We start from the raw sequence: 17,737 nt of genomic DNA, 5'->3' as shown, positions 1-17,737 counted from the left end.
ATGCATAAAGTAGAATAAATTTGTAAATGTTGTAATAAGAAGTCGATTTAAAAAAAATTAAATTGTTAATCTGATGCCATATACAGCCAACATTTTTGCTATTGATTTCTTTGTCTTTTTTTTTTTTTGCGTTAACCCAGCTCAGATAAGCAGCTGGCATGACATTTTCCCAAACTCCTTATTGGAGTTAGAAAAAAAATCACAAAAACAATACTATCAACTTCACCCAAATCTAAAACAATGTTTTATCAGATATTTATGTTTTAAAAGTGAGTTTATTGTCATGTAAACAGTTATTGTTCATTTTCAACGAACACCTGTATCATTTTGAAGCGTGCTCTTTCACGCCCTCTCTAATCTTACTCCTCTCTAATCGCAGTGCGTGCAGTGGGTGGATGATGCCAAATTGAACCAGCTGCGTCGAGAAGGTATCCGCTACGCCCGCATCCGCCTGTGTCACGATGACATCTACTTTATTCCCCGCAATGTGGTCCACCAGTTCAAGACGGTGTCGGCCGTCTGCAGCCTGGCATGGCACGTTCGCTTAAAGCAGTATCACCAAGGAGAGAGAGAAGAGGAAGTGAAGGAGGAAGAGGAGGAGAAGCAGGTTGAGGTGAAGGAAACTGTAGAGTTAGACGAGGAGGAAGACAAGAAGGTTGAAAAAGGAGCGGAGGAGAGGATAAAGGAGGAGATGGATGTAGCAGAGGACAGGACATTGCCAGCTGTCCAAATGAAGGAGGAAGATCATCATCTTCCTCGATCGCAACTTCCTCAGCCTGACCTCTCTGCAGACTTGGCTGTGAGCTGTGCAAGCAAAAAGGAGGAGGAGAAGGAGCGGAGACCCAAACATCAGAGTTCACCTCAGACGAAGGTGAAGGCAGAACATCCTGCAGCTCCCCTCTGCAAGAAGAAATCACCCTCACCCTCACCCCTCCCTTTGTCCCCCCCGGCTTCTCTTCATCCTCCTCATCAGGATGCAAAACCCAAAGCATCATCAAAACACCATCATCACCACCATCACCATCATCATCATCGTTCAGGCAGCAAAACAACGTCTTCCACTTCCTCTTTGTCCACTCCTAAGTCCCCCGTTTCTCCGTCTCCCTCTAAGTCTTCCTCCTCTCCGTCACCTTCAGCAGCAATTCCTGCGCGCAACTCCCTCGCTTCTCCCAATCTGTCTTCCTCCTCTTCTACTGCTGTATCCTCACTTTCCTCATCATCAACCTCCTCTTCATCATCCCTGACAAGTCCCAAACCTGCAGTGGACTCTCACTCCTCACCTCCTCCCACCGGTCTCCCTCCTTCCTCTGTGTCTTCCCCTCCACCTCCCTTTTCTCAGTCAGACCGACTGAAGGACAAAGACTCTCTTCACCTGAAGCCTGACGTCCCGTCAGAGACACGGACGCAGGCAGAGGTTCGAGCGTCACGTGGGTCCCATGACAAAGGCACACTGCCTGTACAGGCACACACACCTTTGAGCACACAAGGTGACACACGGACACACACGTTCACGGAGAAATGGACTCACGGTGCCGACTCCAACTGCAGGACGTCTATGGATACGCAGAAACTCCCGCCACAGGATGCAGGGAGGCAAGGACTTTACATGCAGCAATACACACCCCAGCACCTCCCACCTCCCCCTCCTCACCTCCCGCAAATGCTTCCTCCCTCCTTCTCCCCCCTCCTGCCACACTCCCACCTCCCCCACAGACCTCCGATGCCCCTTCCAAATCCACTCTCCCACCCCAACTCACACCAACCTCTGACCTCGTTTCTCAGTCAAAAACCACCACCGCCCCACCCAGTCCACATGAGCCAGCTTCACCTACACCCCCCCCACCAACCAGACATCACACAGTCTCAGCCTTACTACCCCCAAATGACCCAGCCCCCCCTCATCGCCCCTCATACCACCCCTTCTCAACTGAACACTCCCCTCGCCAGCTCCCAGGCCCTCCCTCCTCACCCCCACCACTTCAACCCACACACCAAAACCTTCTTCCCGCCTCAGCGTCCCCACTTCCCCTCTCACCCCTTCCTCCCCTCTCAGACGTTCCTCCCTCACCCACCGGGCTCTTTCCCCCTACACCCGCAGTACCACACCTCCATGCCAGCGCAGGTGCAGCTCCCTCCATCTCACTCTTTCCCTCACCCTCCTCCTCCTCCTTCCTCACTTTCTCCTCCTCCCCCACCCCCGCCCCCACTTCCTCCACCTCTTCCTCCCCAGCCGTCCCCCTCCGTCCTCTCCCCTCCTCCAAAGCATGAAGAGGAGCAGAAGCAGATTTTATAGTAGTTTTTGTACATAATGATACTGTTTCTCAATGACTATACTTGTGCGGTTTTATTTTGGTTGTGTTGTTGTAAAACAATGTAAAAAGGAGGAATTAATGAGCGCATCAGTGAGGTCACAGTATCATAATTACTGAAAGCAGTTTTAGGTTGGACTGAAGTTGATGCTTGGGTTTTGCTCGGGTTCAAAAGTTCTGAGGATTTGACTGCATTCACAGGCTGTTAGTCACGTACTGGTGCATCTGTTTTGATAGTAAAGCAACACGCCATCTTATTGGCAGATTGGCTTGTTTTCCCATCCTCCCTAGATCCACATAAGAGGAAAGAAACCATGCTAGCTAAAGTTTTGAGGTGCTTCACGTACATCAAATCACCACACCAAGTTAGGAAAGTAGTTCCAACTATGTGTCTGATTTTAGTTTGCCTTTGTCTCCTCATTTCAAATTGTTTCATATTGTTTCACAACTTCGGTTATATTAAAGTTGGCAAAGCTCATTTGACAATTGAGGTATACTAAAATGTACCACCCACTACTACTCATTTCACTAAGTTGATTAGCAGTTAGCTGGTCTCTGGTGGGGGTCAGCATGGCTTGGAGGTAGAGCAGGCGTCTGGCAACCAAAGGGTCGCTAGTTCGATCCTCACTTCCCCCGGTGACCATGTCAAAGTGTCCTTGAGCAAGATACTGAGCCCTTAATTGCTCCTGATGGTCCTGCGACGGACTGGTGACCCGTCCAGGGTGAACCCCGCCTCTCGGCCACTGTCAGCTGGGAGGTTCCAGCCTCCCGACCCTTAACGGAAAGTGGTACAGAAAATGGATGAATGGATGGTCTCTGGTGGTCTCAGCTCCCTCGTGCGATCGTAGAGGAGGGAAGGTTATCTATCTCCTTGTCGGACTCTAGGTAGGATGGCAAATACTTGCCAAAAAAATTGGCGTGTTCTTTTCAGAAAGGAAATTGATCAGGACTGAGGTTCAAGTGTGCTCCCAAAAATAGGTTATTTTCTGCAGATCAGATATTTATTCTGAAAGGTCAGATGTGTGGCCTTTTTGTGAAACTTGCAGCTAATGCTTCCGGTTTGGTGGATTTATTTTCTAGTTTGTGCCCAAGACTGTTTTTGAAACATTGATGGGTGAAACCGTGATATTTTACAGTGCAGTGTTGTATTGATGAAGTAATACTACATTTCCTCCAATGTATTGCACTGGTACTCCTTAATCAGTACATTATATTGGAGATGTTTTCCCTAATATTGTATTTTGAGCAACATCGCTCTGCAATAATCTGCTGAATATAAATCTGCATCTCCCATATATGTATATTGTGACGGCAAATATCAATGTATTTATTAACATTTCAAAGCTACTGAAACAAAAAAAAGAAGCCAGTAATGTTCTATTGATCCACTGAGGATGTCTAAATATAAGTTAGCTGTTTTCTAATCTGTTTCCAGTATTACTAACCAAAAGGAAAACCAGTTTAGTTGTTAAACCAGCTCCATTAAACAATGAAACGATGTCGAATCAAATAATAAACCACAAATAACCTGGTACATCATGACCCAAGACAGAGGTCTCGAGAATTTCGCTGTGTCCTCCATTAAAAGGTTTCCTCGTTGTGGAAATTAAGAACTGTCAACCCAGTAAGAATCCGATCTGGTCAGCCTTCATAGTCTCAGGAAAATAAAATTTCAGGACACGTGAATTAAAAAAAAAAAAAGAAATCCTAAATTGTATTTACTTGTTAATCCACTTATTTTACCACGCGGTGCAAAGTTCACGATCACTTAACAGAAGTAAAACGTTAGCTACTGAAGTACCACTGCAGCTAAAATAAGAGCTCACGGTTAGCATCAAGCAGCCGGATACACGGAAGAAGAAGAGCAGTATCCTACAGATGTGTCAGATTGAGACTTCCTCACTCGTCGCAGCACTTTGTGACAAGTTGAGTTGTCTGGAAATATTATTGAAGACACTATGAAGCTCAGATTATGTTTCTGTACAACAGGGCAACATCAGGTTCTTCCACGATGACTACTTTGGTACATCCAGTCGTCTGTTGACAGTCTCAAAGCATTATTCATCTACTTAAGAAGGTCTTTACCCGATGCTGTAAGGTGCAAAGCATCATACTTAGAAAAAAAAAAATCTTTTTACCAGAACTTCCGTGTTTAAAAAAACGAGCAAAAATAAAAGCCCAGAAAAATCAAAAATTCCGATTTAGCAGCAACTATGAGAAGTACATCATCCCAACTTTATTGTTTTATGATTCTTTAACGTCTTGATTTTTCTTAATCAATATCAGCCCACTTTGCTAATGTAGCCCACAACATTTCCCCAGTGCCTGTCCTCAACTGTGAACTACTAAAAGGTCCAGAGCCATACAGAGAAGCGCTTCCTCCCCACTTCGCCTGTCATATTCACCGGGTCCCAATTTTTTTGACTTTTCACTGGAAAATTACTACGAAGCCTTAAATTGGTCTCTAAAGCTGCTGAGACCTCCAAATATTTGCGGTGTCAGTTGGCACGGGACCAGCCGTGCGGCTCAGTGGGATGCCTTCCTAGAAGCAGGGCTGGGTTTTTTCTTTTTTCCTCTCTCCCCCGTCCCCTCCTTTTTTTTTTTTTCACGATTTGTCTCACCACTCTCCCGGAGAATCTTGGAAAAACGAAAGCTTCAGCTCTGCCGTTCTCCCCCTGAGGACTTCGCTGACAGAACTCTTCACTGTATGGCTCTGGAGAGACGGAGGTGATGATTAAGCACTTGATGCCAGTTACAAGGCACTCTGCAACTCTTTTTATGCTTTTGGGTTTCCAAAAAAAAAAACAAAAAAACAAAAAAAAAACAACAACTAATAGAAAAACTGACAGGAACTTATATTTTTTTGTACAAATGTGACAAAAATGATGGTTGAAAACAAACAAGAAAAGAAGTCTTCAGGGACTAGCTTTGTTTTCGCAACTTATTTAAATGGAGGTTTGGTTTGTGTTTTTTTTTTCTATTTTGTTTCTGTGATTTTTAACTGTCAGCACTGTAGTGTACATAAGAAGTTTTGTAAAGAGGAAGAAAAAAAACAAACAACAACAACAACTTGTAGAGTGGTTTGTACTTTAAATATGAGCCTAACTAATAAAAGGTTCACTATACGAACACGTTTGGGTCAGAAAATGATCTTTTCTGATTGTTTTTCCGCTAAGAAGCTACAGATATGTTGTTGCGTAAGCCGCGCTCTCACTGCAGTGCACTCAGCACTTTTTAGCAGATCTGAGCAGACAACACATACACATCACAATGCAGTCGCCACATAATTCCAGGGTGGTGTATGTCAGGTCAAATACAACTCAATGCAGCCCTTTATATATTTTTCTCCCCCTCTCTTTTTCATGCGCTCCCTCTTGTGCACACGCAGCATGAATGCCAGAGGTGCTCGACTGACCTTTTAGAGAGAAGCAGGAAGTTTGAGCGGAGACAAAGAAAGGGATTACCCAGAAAAACCTCATTATACCAGGAAAAAAAAAAAAAGGCACAAACAAGACTGTGTGTGCACTACAAATAGTCAGAGAACGTTTAATAGTTTAGGGAAGAAGAAAATGTGAAATTCCGCAGCACAAATTTCAGGGTTCGTAGAGTTCTGAGCAACCTTGAAAATGGCAATTTTACAGGTTTTGAAAAGTAAATAAAGCAAAGGGGGGGGGGGGGAAGGAAATTCGCTTGATAAATTCCTGCATGTTTAAAGTTTATTTTGTTAAATCAAGATCGACTGAGAAAAACAAACCTTCCGGTTCATCTTAATTTACTTTTAAGACATGTTTTAGTTAGGTTGTGATTCATTTTAGTTATACAAACCCTGGTAATTTTGACACGTGTTTCTCAGTTTATGCCAAATAAACAGAAGAGGGGAGTGTGTGGTCCTCAAGCATGGGAAAATCAGTTGAAGACACTTGCTCGGTCTCTCTCTCTCTCTGACTAGCATCAGATTTTCTACTTTTAGTGCAGGCTGGAATCGATTTATACAGTCATCTACAAAGGCTTTTAGTACAATCCTTATTTTCAGAGTGTAAAACTACACATCCAGCACAGCAAGCCCCGCCTCTGCACCCGTCCTCTTTTAGGTCACCCTGTTTCTTTTCTGTCTTTTGCTGACGTTGGTCTGTGGGGGGGTCCGCATCGCTTCCTCTTTTTTTTTAATTTTTTTTTTTAAACACGCTCCAGGAGTTGAACGCGGCCTTGAACGCTCCTCCAAGCGCGTCCGGCTCTGTGCTGTTGTAAATAATTTCTACCAAACACTTTCAGTTCCTCTCATGTTCCTGCAGCTGTTAATGTCAGAGAGTCAGGACTGTTTGTGCTCTGGGAACACTGTAAACACTGATGTCGTGCTTAGTCATTATAACTGCGAAATGGTGCCATTTTCTGTCTTTATGGATGGTAAGTATGTACGCATCCAGGAAGAATATAAGGGGAAAAAAATAAACTGCGTGACACAAATGAATGTGCTCTTCTGATCTGAGCTTCAAATTAAAAATGAAATTGTAGACAACGCTCCTTCGTGCCATTATGTTTAACATAAAGAACCATGATTTGAATGCAGAACCGTCATTTATTTTTATTTTTTTTACAAGACCAAATATTTTCAATCTCAAAACCTCATTTATTTTTCAACACAGTGCAATATTTTTTTTTGTTGCAAAGAATGTATTTGAAATACTAATGAGCAATTATCAGTGCATGCACAGTGTCAATTTGAGCCATTAAAGCTGAATTATGAAACAATGAATCACCACCAAAAGTATTCTGGCAAGTTCTGTTTGGCCATTTGATCATTAAACTTAATCAACACGATACTTATTATTATTAAAAGGAATTATTAGGGGTGCACAATTATAACTGGTGACATTGGTACCGGCAAATTAATGAATATAGAATTTATGCTGGAGATGGTGAGAAAATGTTGTAAAGATATCATTTATCTTTTCCAAATGTAACTTATTCAACGTTACAACTTTAACGTGTGTATACATCTTGAATGTCATCAATATAAAGATCTAAAACAGCAAGGAAATACTGGCGGGAAAAAAAATTCCAATATTGTGCATTCCTAATAATTATTATTCAACCCAGAATGTGACATTTTTCACATTGCATCATTTACATAATACAAAATGGAACCTGTATAAAAAAAAAGCAAAAAAAAAAAAAGCATCACATTATTCCTAGATGCTGTTACAGTTGAAACAATCTCTTAAAATTGCTTTTGGTTCTTTTCTAGCCAACTTCAGCTGATACCATTAACACTTTAAGTGTTGATTTATATTTGGCAAACTACCCTCAACCTGTAAGGAATGACAAAAACTATGTTTAAACATTTATCACAAAATTTCCACCACGATTTGGTACAAAACCTCCCATATGTACATGCTGAGAGCAGCAGCTTGGGTCAAGGAACATAACCTGTTTTATGCAGGAGCAGCTCAGCGAGTTTATATACAGCAATACTGAACAAACGCCTCGAAAGTCTCTTCCAGTGTACGATTCACAGTAGTCTTACAAGTATACAGTTCTTACCCTCAGTACAGTTACTCTTTCACTTCAAATATAGCCATTATTTTCTGTTGACTTCTTCTAATGTGTTTGATTACATCCCAGGTCTACAGAAGCTCAGCAGTCAACTGAGGTCTGAGCATAATTGATGATAACAGTCTGGAGACGATTTCCTCTTTGAGCATCTCTGGAAGCTCATAAATCTTTTCCCAAAATCTGTTTTTACAATTGTTTGGCGTCATGATCCGTGATGATGTTTCTAAAACCTCTCAGGCCTCTCTCCTCTCTGGGAAGATGTTTAGCCCTAGCTCCACCAGCGCTCCCAGTAACATGGTCCACAGCGGTATGCACACGAATGTAAGCTTAACGTCAGCCAGCTTCTCCAGCTTGGCGCAAAGCATCAGGCAGAAGCCCAGCTTCAGGAGCATGGCCGACAAGTACCAGGCACGTAGACGTAGATCTGGCGAACCGTTGCGAGGATCGTACCCAGGCTTGCAACGGCCTGCCATCTTGATAGCGAGCATAAGGATGAGGATGCCGTCAAAGACCCAGACTGGGAGGAAGATGAGGAACCAGTTCCATTGCACCTGTAGTAAATGAAATGGTGTAAATCCACTAAAAAGAAAAAAAAAATCCTATCACACCTATTAGACGTGAAAATACTGAGGTGTTTTCAGATTAAACTTTAGCTGAAAGTGTTCATTTCTGGAAAGAAAAAGAAAAAGCCTTGATATAAAATATGAGAAAAAAATACCTTCCCATCCAGTTTTAGTACCAGCATAATGAGGAAGACAAGGGTAAAGACCCAGGTCAACAGCACCCTCTGAGCCAGAGACATCTCACTGACTGGAGACAGACCAGGTGAGGAGACAAACTCAGTCTGGACATCCATGGGACAAGAACAGCAAGACGGAAGAAGTTAAAAACAACTACTCGACATGAGTTCAAAGTCCAACCTTAAATGGTTGAATATTAAGATGAGAAAATTAAACACTAATATGATTCAACTCTAGAATACAGCCAACAGCTAAGAACAGATTTGGTATGAGCGCGGTTTTGTTGGCCACATCAAACGACTTTTCAACAACACCACCTGGAAGTAATTTTGAAATTCACAATTACATTTGTTAAAATGTAATAAGCGATTCGCGTTAGCTAGCGGTAACGTCAGCTAGCATAACTAGCTTTTGCAGCCCGGTAGCATTTAGCTAACCAGTTTATCACAGACGACGCCTGGCTTACCTCAGTGCATTTCTAGACCTCCGACCAGTACTTTTCTCTCCCTGTATGCCTCACATTGGTATTCGCATCGGGTCTGGCGGTAAGAGACATAATTATCACCATCCGTTAACGACAACAGGAGGTGTTCGGGTCCGTTATCTTTGCTTGTCGCGCCCAGCCGGGAAGCGGATTGGTTTTTGTTCCGCTACATCATTTTGATATTTGACCGTAAACTATTTGCAAGGGCGCATGCTAATTTCTGTTGTAATGAGAATTAACGTCCACTAGAGGTTAGTGAGGTTCTGTGTACTTCTTAGGACAAGGTTTTTTTTTGTTTTTCAATTCGACTTTTTTGTGACATAAAACAACCGTTTCATTTGTCTCTTTTGAGCATTTAACTTCTATGAAAAATAGTAATGTGATTTGTGAAGCTCATTTGCATACGCCAACGCACAACTCCTGAAATATACTTGCGTGTTTTTGTGATTATATACGGGAAATGAGCTGGAGTTGTATTTTTACAGTGAGCCACTGAAAACCACAAGCTAATGCTTCAGACTATCGACAGCGGGCGGACGCACAGCATCTCTCTCAAGACAATGGGTACGGTTGGGTTTATCGGTGCTGCTTAAAAGCAACTGCCTGGTGTGTGTGTGAGGGGACTTGGAGCAGCGGTAGCAACCAGAGAAGTAAGTCTGTTTGGATAGCAGTGATAAGTATTTGAGCAGGGACAGCTGTGTGGGCTGCTTTTGCCTGCCGGTAGCTTAGCTAAGCATGTAGCAAGACTGGAGCTAGCAGCAGCAGCGGTGGAAGGAAAGCTGTGTGAGCTGATCCCTGTCTGTAAACACTGGATGCATCTACACACAGGCTAGCTTCAAGATTAACAGGCTGTAAGCTGGGTTGTAGAGCTGTCTGTTGTATGTGTGTCCTCTGTGGAGGGAATATTCGCACTTTAATTAGTGACTGACTTAACTTTACATTGTGGACTTTAAACACGCAGTCTGAAGGCTTGCTTTATTTAGCATTGTATTCTAACAGTTTAATCCTTCGACCTGAATTGAACTACAGCTGCAGTTCACCTTGTCGTGAGTGATACCTCTCCTGAAATAAAAACCACCTCTCTTAGTGGTGGCTCTCATCTTAAATAATGATAATGCACACACTATCTTTGGAGGAGCTATTTGATTCAGATTTTAGTTCATGATGTGACCAGGAGGCTCATCTGAAATATTTCCTGTAGATGATTGAGGCCAAAAGCTGACCAATTGTGACCTCTTTCCATTAGAGCTGCTTTATATTTTCAGATGTTGGAAAAACTGTTTTTTGATACCGCTCTTCTATTCTGCCCTGCAAGGAGGAATCGGGGTTGCAATTCAAAGAAAAACTGAACAAAAAAAATATTTTTTTTGTGGTATAATTAAAGGTCAAGGGATATTTTATAAAAAGCATGAAAAGATATTCTTGAAACTTTTTTTCCTCCTTTTTGAGTGTTATCATATTCCCTCCTTTTTAAGATATTGTATTTTTTGGATTATACAAACCAAATTGACCAGGAGCCATGATCGTTTGCAATGGTGAATTCTCTTTGACCCTCTGTTTGAGTGCTGTAGTTCATGTTGAGAATAATTTCAACATATCATCTGCGGATTTTTGCTTTCAGATGAAATATGGCAATTGGCTCATTTACAGCAATATGACAAAAATGCTTCCTTGACTAATGCTCAAAATCAAGTGATCATTCACTGGTGAAAAATGTTGCAGTGCAATCATTTTAGCTGATTTGCAAATGCAAGGAATGTTCTTTTTTTACATCATTATTCTCATTTTCATTGAAAAAGCTATTGAGTAATTGAGTGTTGAGCTATTGTGTAATTTATTTATTTATTTATTTTTTGGAGAACTGTATCACAGAAAAAAATGTTTCCTTAACTGTGTAGAATAAGACATGTTGCCAGGACCTCTGCAGCTCCACAATATTTGATTTTAAAGTGGTGTTTTGACACACAATTAGCTTTTAACCAATGTTGTGCATTTCTGCCATTGGAACAATGGAGTACACTAAGGGTGTAATGCGATTTCATTATAAATGGAACTTGTATGGGATTAATTGCACAGCTCTAGTTCTTGATCACAGCCTTCACTTCGGTTATACTCCATTCCATATCTCATCTCAGTCCTCTCTACTTGTTACATGTCATCAAGGGTAAACCGTGGCAAGCTCCAGCAGGCGATCAGGCTCACATGTTGGCAGGCTGTCTGATTATCCAACATGGGTTGCCATCCAGCTGGGCTGTCAGTTCCAGGCAGCGTCTGACTAATGCCATCATCACTTACCCAGATTTTCCACTGCGGTCATAATTTGACCCTTAACCTTCCTCATGACACTGGCAAAGCTCTGCGTGAATCCATAAAGTTGCATTGCAGTTAAATAACACTTCTTAAAGTCCTTGATTCTGTCTGCTGCTGATAAATAGTTTATGAAATGGAAACAGCCTGACTAACCAGAGCCAATCAGACTGTGTTTGAGGAATCTGCCCATATATCCGAGTACACAAGAGCAACATCAGCACAAATGTGAAGCTGACAGTTGTCCATCAGACCTGATAGGGTTTGACTGTAGACAAGAATTTAACATTTGTTTCTTTTCAGAACACATACACATGTTGGCATATACATATGCTGATTGTAAACATGTTTAAAGAAATACTGTATTTACTCCCCAAACCAAACTTTAGGAACATCATTATCAATTTAAATCAAATCATAGGAATCATAATGAAGAATTTCCTTCTTTTTTTTTTTTAAATCCATGAAAATGGCAGATATCAGACGTGGATTTAAATCTGTTGCAAGGTTAAGAGTACCCTTGTGCAAGGCATTACCTTATTCAGTGTGGAACAGGAAGCAGCACGCTTTGCACTAAAATCTGCAAGAAGGTGTTGGCTACTGTTGTTACATGGAAGATGAGAATCTCTGTTGCTGTATGTTGCATGTTGGCAAGACTGGTGTAGAGTTACACCCACCCGGTGATGTACAGGCATGGGATACACACACACTCCCATGCACCTACTCAGTGTGTATGATTACTGAGGCAGCCAATGGTAACTTTGGCAAGCCTCTTAATGTTTTTACCTCAGATTCTGTAGGTCACTCAGTGCAGTTTGCAAACATATGTGTCTGCAGAAAGTGTTTTTTAGTGGTTGACTGACTTCCTGATTGTGTGTGTGTTTGTATGTGTGTATTTCTAGCTTCCACTCAGACTCAGACTGCTGTCTATTGTGTAACCAGCGTGTTCCTTTGTCATTTCTTCTCTCTGTCTGGGAAGCTGTTAGTGATGCTCTGTGTTTTGTGCCGCTTTGATCTGCCTGCAGAGCCGGTTACATCATCTGCTGCAATATAGTTACATCATACACTAGACTGCCTTCTTATGCTACAGCTGCATCCACCCAGGAGGCTCTGTTATATATTTTATAGAAGTAAATTGATTGCAGTGGAAGCAGAAAGGGTCACTCACAGTGGCAAGACAAACGCCACATGGCAAGCTGTACTGCAATGCATCAACACGGGCATAGTTATGTTAATGTGTGGAGGAGCCACTGCTGAAGCTACAGACAGAATGGGAAATCAACCACAGGTGATCCCGTCAGACTGTCTATTAAACACAGAACTGCACCAATGTGTGTTGCTGGAGCCGGTTAAAAATTGTCTTTAATTATCCCTGAGTCGCAGTTATTTTTTGGTACTGCTACTGACAAGCACACAAATTACAACACACAAACAAAACAATTTACAGTGGCACATGGTCAACGTACCATAAATCAAATGAGGTCATTAAAGTTAAAACACCAAGAGTTTTTAAATCCATTTGTCCTGCATTGCAGTAGCACTAATTTCCTGTTGTATTGCACCGACACTTTGAAACTGTGACTCAGAAAATTTAAAAAAACAACGACAAAAGAACTACATGAAACATGAAATGGATGAATTCCAGTTGGAAGTTTAGCTTCCAGGCCCAAAATTATGTAACTATTTGACTATGATGAGAGAAAAGCACGATATTTTTTGAGGTATATGTGATACACATGTCAGTTTGTCATATTTTAACTGTCTGTTCAGCATACAGACATGTCTACTCCTTTTTATTATAACACTTGTCTGACGTTCATTATTATCTAAGTGATGAAACAACCCAGAGGTGTGTGTGTGTGTGTGTGTGTGTGTGTGTGTGTGTGTGTATGAATCACTTTAGAGACACATGCACCATCATAAAGACATTTATTTTTTTACATGCACAAATGTTTTTTAGTTATGAGGATACTACTGTCAGGAACAAGGAAAGGAGCATAACATGCACGCAAGCATGCGCGCGCGCACACAGACATACACACACACACCCAAGCAAGCTTAGGTTGTTGCTTTGAATGTCAAATGTATCTCGCTCCAGGCCGAACAGTCTTGACCTCCTTTCTCTCTTGGTTTCCAAATGTCCAGCTCCTGTCCTAATTTGGCTGTGAGGACGAAACGCCAGTCAGCTACGCAGCCTGACCAGAGGTGAGCCCTGTATGTGTGTGTGTGTGTGTGTGTGGGGTGGGGGGGGGGGGGATCATTGTGTATTTACTAAGCAGCCTCCCTAACTGCACATAGACTGTTTTTGTTTATGTGCAGCATGCTTAAATCCCCCTTGCTCTGTTGCTGTGAGGTGTCAGCAGTCTACATACTTTTTATAGTTGTAGTGTGTATTTGTGTGTGTGTGTGTGGGGGGGGGGGGGGGGGAGGGGGGGACTGAAGTGAAGCCCTTCTATAGTTGGCAGCAGTAAAATCTGTGCGTGTGAGTTTGTAAGACTTAGTACTTTTAGTTCATCTGTGGTTCCTCTATTCTTACTCTACACACACACAAGTTTCTTTAAACTGAAATTTAACCAATTATTGTTTTGTTCAAATCCAATCATTTATACCACTCAGGCGCACTGCAGGCTGTTCTTTATTTCAGGCTGGTCACAACCAATTCTGAATCATATTAAACATATCAAATATGAAATGGCCTTCGTAAAAACATGTGGCAAACCTTACAAGTTTTGTGTAAACATCAGCCAGACAGTTATTTGGGGTATAAGTTTTGACAGAGGAGGAAATTCTAAATTTGATATGCTTTTCTTTTTTTTAAACCTGCAAAATTTGAATAGCACACAAACTTGTATTTATCCAGGCAAAAAAATTAGATATCATATCGCCGACTTGAACACGCCTGAATAGATGTATTGGAATCGGTTGAATATTTTTACGTGATTGATTCTATGTCTTTAATGTACCAATCTGCTGTAGTTCTTCCTATATCTTTGACATTGAAGTTGCCCTCTTGTCATTCTGATTTTGTGAGATGAAATGTAAGAGTAGTCCAGTGAGTTACAGTGAGGAATGCTGTTAGTGAATCCAACTGAATGGGTCTTAAGTCTGTGTGGACGTCACATGGAAAATCTTGACCCTGAGGCAAGACCAGTTCGGAAAAACTTCCCGAACACACACACACACACACACACACACAAAACACATCTATAATTGTAGTGTGTGTTTGTGTAGGTCTGTTTTTGCTGATCAAGCCCCGTGTAGGTCAAGTATGGGGTCTGTGTTTCACATACAGACTTGCATAGAACTATCAGAACCCCCCGTCCCCCTGCCCCCCCAAACACTTAAATTCTTGATTTAATGGCATCATTTTTTTGTTCTGCAAATAAAAACACACACATACACACACCCTGGCCCAGCTCAGAGATGTAACCTGCGCCTCATCATGAAATATGGAGCACCCGGACAGCCAGGGAGCAGCTAGGTTTACACATCACGAGTTACCCGACGCAGGAAGGAGGTCCCTTCTTGTGCTCATGTTTTCATTCCACGTCTCAGCGAAACATTTCACCTCTGTCAGATTAAAACCGCTGCAGAATCATTTCTCACTGCACCCTCCGCTCCATAATGTTTCCTCTTTTTACAATCCACACTGTTCTCTCATGTCTAAATAAAACAGGCCAAAATTGGCCATGTGGCTGTGATGTAGCATTAGAGCTGAGCCTTATAGCTGCGGATGGACAGAAGAACGAGTTTAGTCACACATAACGAGATTTAATGCACATGGCCGAACAGACGGCCTCTGATGTGTTCCAGCTCAGCCCTGCAGAAGTTTTTAAACATCTCAACAACCTCATTTTCTGTGGTCTCATTAACCTGTTTATTTAGCCTCACAAAATGGGTTTGTTAGGTAAGATATAAAACATCTCCAGTGCCAGTTAGCCTGATTTCTCTTTAAACTCATTTTTAGCTGATAAAGGAGACACAGAAGGAAAGATTACATAATGCTTCACAACAATGTGGAGTACAAAGCTGAAAAGCTGAGTTACTTGCATTACATCAGTGTAGAATAGTGTCATGTTGTATCTTTTGTCTACAGTAATGCATTTTGCAGTTTAGTAAACAAACGGGATAATGATTCTACGCAACCTTACAAACTTAAACTAGTATAAGAAACTCAAAAATGTAACATTTGTGCAGTACTTTCTTGAAAAAGTTTAGACTAAATTAAATCGGTAGCGCCAACAAGAATTTGTTTTCAACAAATAAAGCCATTTGTCAAGTATTTTTTTGCAGCAGTGTTCAAAAATAGTCGCATTTTTTTCACTGTAATATAAATGCACAGGTTGACACTGCAGTTCCAATAATCATGCAGCACCAGGTGCGAGAGAATGTGTGTCTGTGTTATAAAAGGAGATAGAGGAGCCGTGAGGTGTCCAATTAGAAAATGACAAAGGCCTGTACATTTTGCAACAAATTATATAAATGCTATGAGACCTGCTTTTATAAGAAGTGACTTCTCATCACACACAGACTTCCTCTTTCACACCCACTATCCAATTGAGTCACTCAAACACAACGAATACACTGACCACACCCTTTCTCTCAATGCTCTTTTTGTGTGGTCACTTACTCTGCCTGGCTGTTGGAAAGTACCAATGGTACCCAAGATTCAGGTTACGCACACAAACACACACACACGCACACACGCATGCATGCACACACAGTAAAAAAACTACATGGAATTTCAGGAAATCTCCCTCTCTCATTTTTTTTTTTAAATTTTATCGCATTTCCTTTTAAAACCACCACGGTTGAACAAAGTGCCGAACAGGCGAATAAATAACAGACAGCAATAAAAGAAAAGAAACAACAGCTGCACGATGACGCATCAAGCTAACAGGTTGTTCTGCAGTCGCAGCTTAAGTTTCACACAACAAATTCGGCAGTTCTTGTTTAAAAAGGTTCATTTGATGTGAGTGAAAGTTCAGGCTACTTTAGTAACCACATTTCTCTGAATAGTAGGAGTGAACGCCCTTAGCTTGACCTCGTCAGAAGCTGCTTTTGCACCCTGCCAGCCGGGATTAGCTTGAACTAAGCACATCAGTGTCAAGGCTGGGGGGGGGGGTTTGGGCTTCTCCCCATAAAAGGACTTGATGCTACACTGCTGTCATAAAAAGGAAAAACACTCTGCTCTTCTTCATGATGAAAGTCTAAAAGAAGGTGGTCTAAGACTCATGCTGTTCAGACCAGTGGGGTTACTCAAGTAACCTAAAGTTGTCTTTTTTATGTGTAATGTTAGGAAATACTGACTCTCGAATTGCCGGACAAATATTATTGAATTTTCCTGAAATGTTTCTCAGAGGTTTGCCAACCTAAACTAATGAGAGGGCTACTGGAACATCAAGCTTGTACTCTCTTTGTCAGCCCAGTTAAAATCTCCATCTGAACGGCTCGCTGACACATTTGAATCAAAATCCAAACACTGTTGCAGCCCAATGCTTGATTTTTATTGTGTCGTTGACATGTAGATATTAAGAGTGTGAGGTTCGGAAGGCTAAAAGACCCACTAATACCCTTGTGTGTTTGTATATTTAAAAGCATTTGAGGTCACAGCAAGCAGTGTGGTTTCATTTTGGTGTCTTATTTCCTCCCACTTCCTCTTTTCATAATGTCTGACCCCCTACATGGCAGTATGAGCACAGATGCACACACAAACCAACGGTGGCCTGCATAATGCTTGCTCTTGGTTGTAACTGCTCTCTGTAAATGGGTCAGTTCAGATAGACCACTGGTCAGACAGACTTGGCACGCCTCAGGGCTTCAGACTCTGTGTGCGTGTTTGTGCATGCGTGTGCGTGGTTGTTATCGACATTGTGAAATTCCTTGAGAGCTTTGTAATGGGTTGCATTGGCGAAGGATGCTTCTGTGTAGACTTGACTTTTCTGTTCCAGTTTGGAAGAAAACAATGAAACACACTGATGAATTTGATCTCAGGCTTAATCTTAATTTTAATATGCTTCCATTTCTAACGGGCTACAACAGTTTCAGGAGTTGAACCCTTGAATTTAACCTTCTTTCACATCAAGAGATAAACGGTAAATGAATGATCGTATTTGCTCAAAGGCTGACGACAGTCAAGTATCCTCCGATACAGTCGGTGATTTCACCAACTTAATGTGCAGATTTCTTTCACAATTCAATTTTTTTGTCTGTAAAATGTGGGAACAATATTAAACACTCGAAAATGACTTCTCTTTTTTTTTTTTTTTTTTTTTGCTCCACCCAGCAGTCTGAAACCCCAAAACTCTACATTTTGAATGACAGAAAAGCAACCTGTCCTTCTA

At 41.7% G+C, this 17,737-nt stretch overlaps 3 protein-coding genes across 5 annotated transcripts in view; 2 read left to right on the top strand and 1 right to left on the bottom strand.

Moving 5' to 3' along the window:
• Positions 1 to 5,440, top strand: part of LOC147262885 (uncharacterized) — a 37,615-nt gene extending 32,175 nt beyond the window's left edge. Inside the window, exon 9 of the mRNA XM_086202160.1 lies at positions 380 to 5,440. Within this exon, the coding sequence (XP_086058286.1) occupies positions 380 to 2,293 (1,914 nt within the window). The 3' untranslated portion in view covers positions 2,294 to 5,440. The remainder of the gene's footprint in view (positions 1 to 379) is intronic.
• Positions 5,441 to 6,858: 1,418 nt separating this feature from the next.
• LOC147262884 (transmembrane protein 60-like) lies at positions 6,859 to 9,248 on the bottom strand. Of its 2 annotated transcripts, none has more exons than XM_086202161.1 (3): positions 9,069 to 9,248; positions 8,581 to 8,706; positions 6,859 to 8,413 (listed from the first exon to the last, which is right to left on the bottom strand). In XM_086202161.1, exons 2-3 carry the CDS (start codon positions 8,662 to 8,664, stop codon positions 8,096 to 8,098), a joined length of 402 nt encoding a protein of 133 aa, XP_086058287.1. In that variant the 5' UTR covers positions 8,665 to 8,706; positions 9,069 to 9,248; the 3' UTR covers positions 6,859 to 8,095. The 2 variants fall into 2 exon arrangements, with proteins under 2 accessions (XP_086058287.1, XP_086058288.1); XM_086202162.1 differs by having other exon boundaries at positions 8,581 to 8,672.
• Positions 9,249 to 9,591: 343 nt separating this feature from the next.
• The window catches only part of LOC147262883 (protein PHTF2), a 38,463-nt gene continuing 30,317 nt past the window's right edge, over positions 9,592 to 17,737 (top strand). For both annotated transcript variants that reach the window (XM_086202157.1, XM_086202156.1), the window contains exons 1-2: positions 9,592 to 9,736; positions 13,539 to 13,598. The gene's annotated coding sequence lies outside the window, so the exon portion shown is untranslated. The remainder of the gene's footprint in view (positions 9,737 to 13,538; positions 13,599 to 17,737) is intronic.

The sequence above is a fragment of the Aulostomus chinensis genome, chromosome 4, assembly GCF_037954235.1.
Source record: "Aulostomus chinensis isolate RoL2024-O1b breed Wild chromosome 4, RoL_Achi_v1.0, whole genome shotgun sequence".
Taxonomy (NCBI): Eukaryota; Metazoa; Chordata; class Actinopteri; order Syngnathiformes; family Aulostomidae; genus Aulostomus; species Aulostomus chinensis.
Note: the sequence above shows the minus strand (reverse complement) of the source record. Positions and strands in the feature narration are given on the sequence as shown.

Excerpts from the sequence above, each read along its gene's own strand:
- LOC147262884 (XM_086202161.1), bottom strand. The coding sequence starts at position 8,664 with ATGTCTCTGGCTCAGAGGGTGCTGTTGACCTGGGTCTTTACCCTTGTC. Across the intron at positions 8,414-8,580 it reads TACTAAAACTGGATGGGAAG|GTGCAATGGAACTGGTTCCT; the intron begins GTATTTTTTTCT and ends CATTTACTACAG.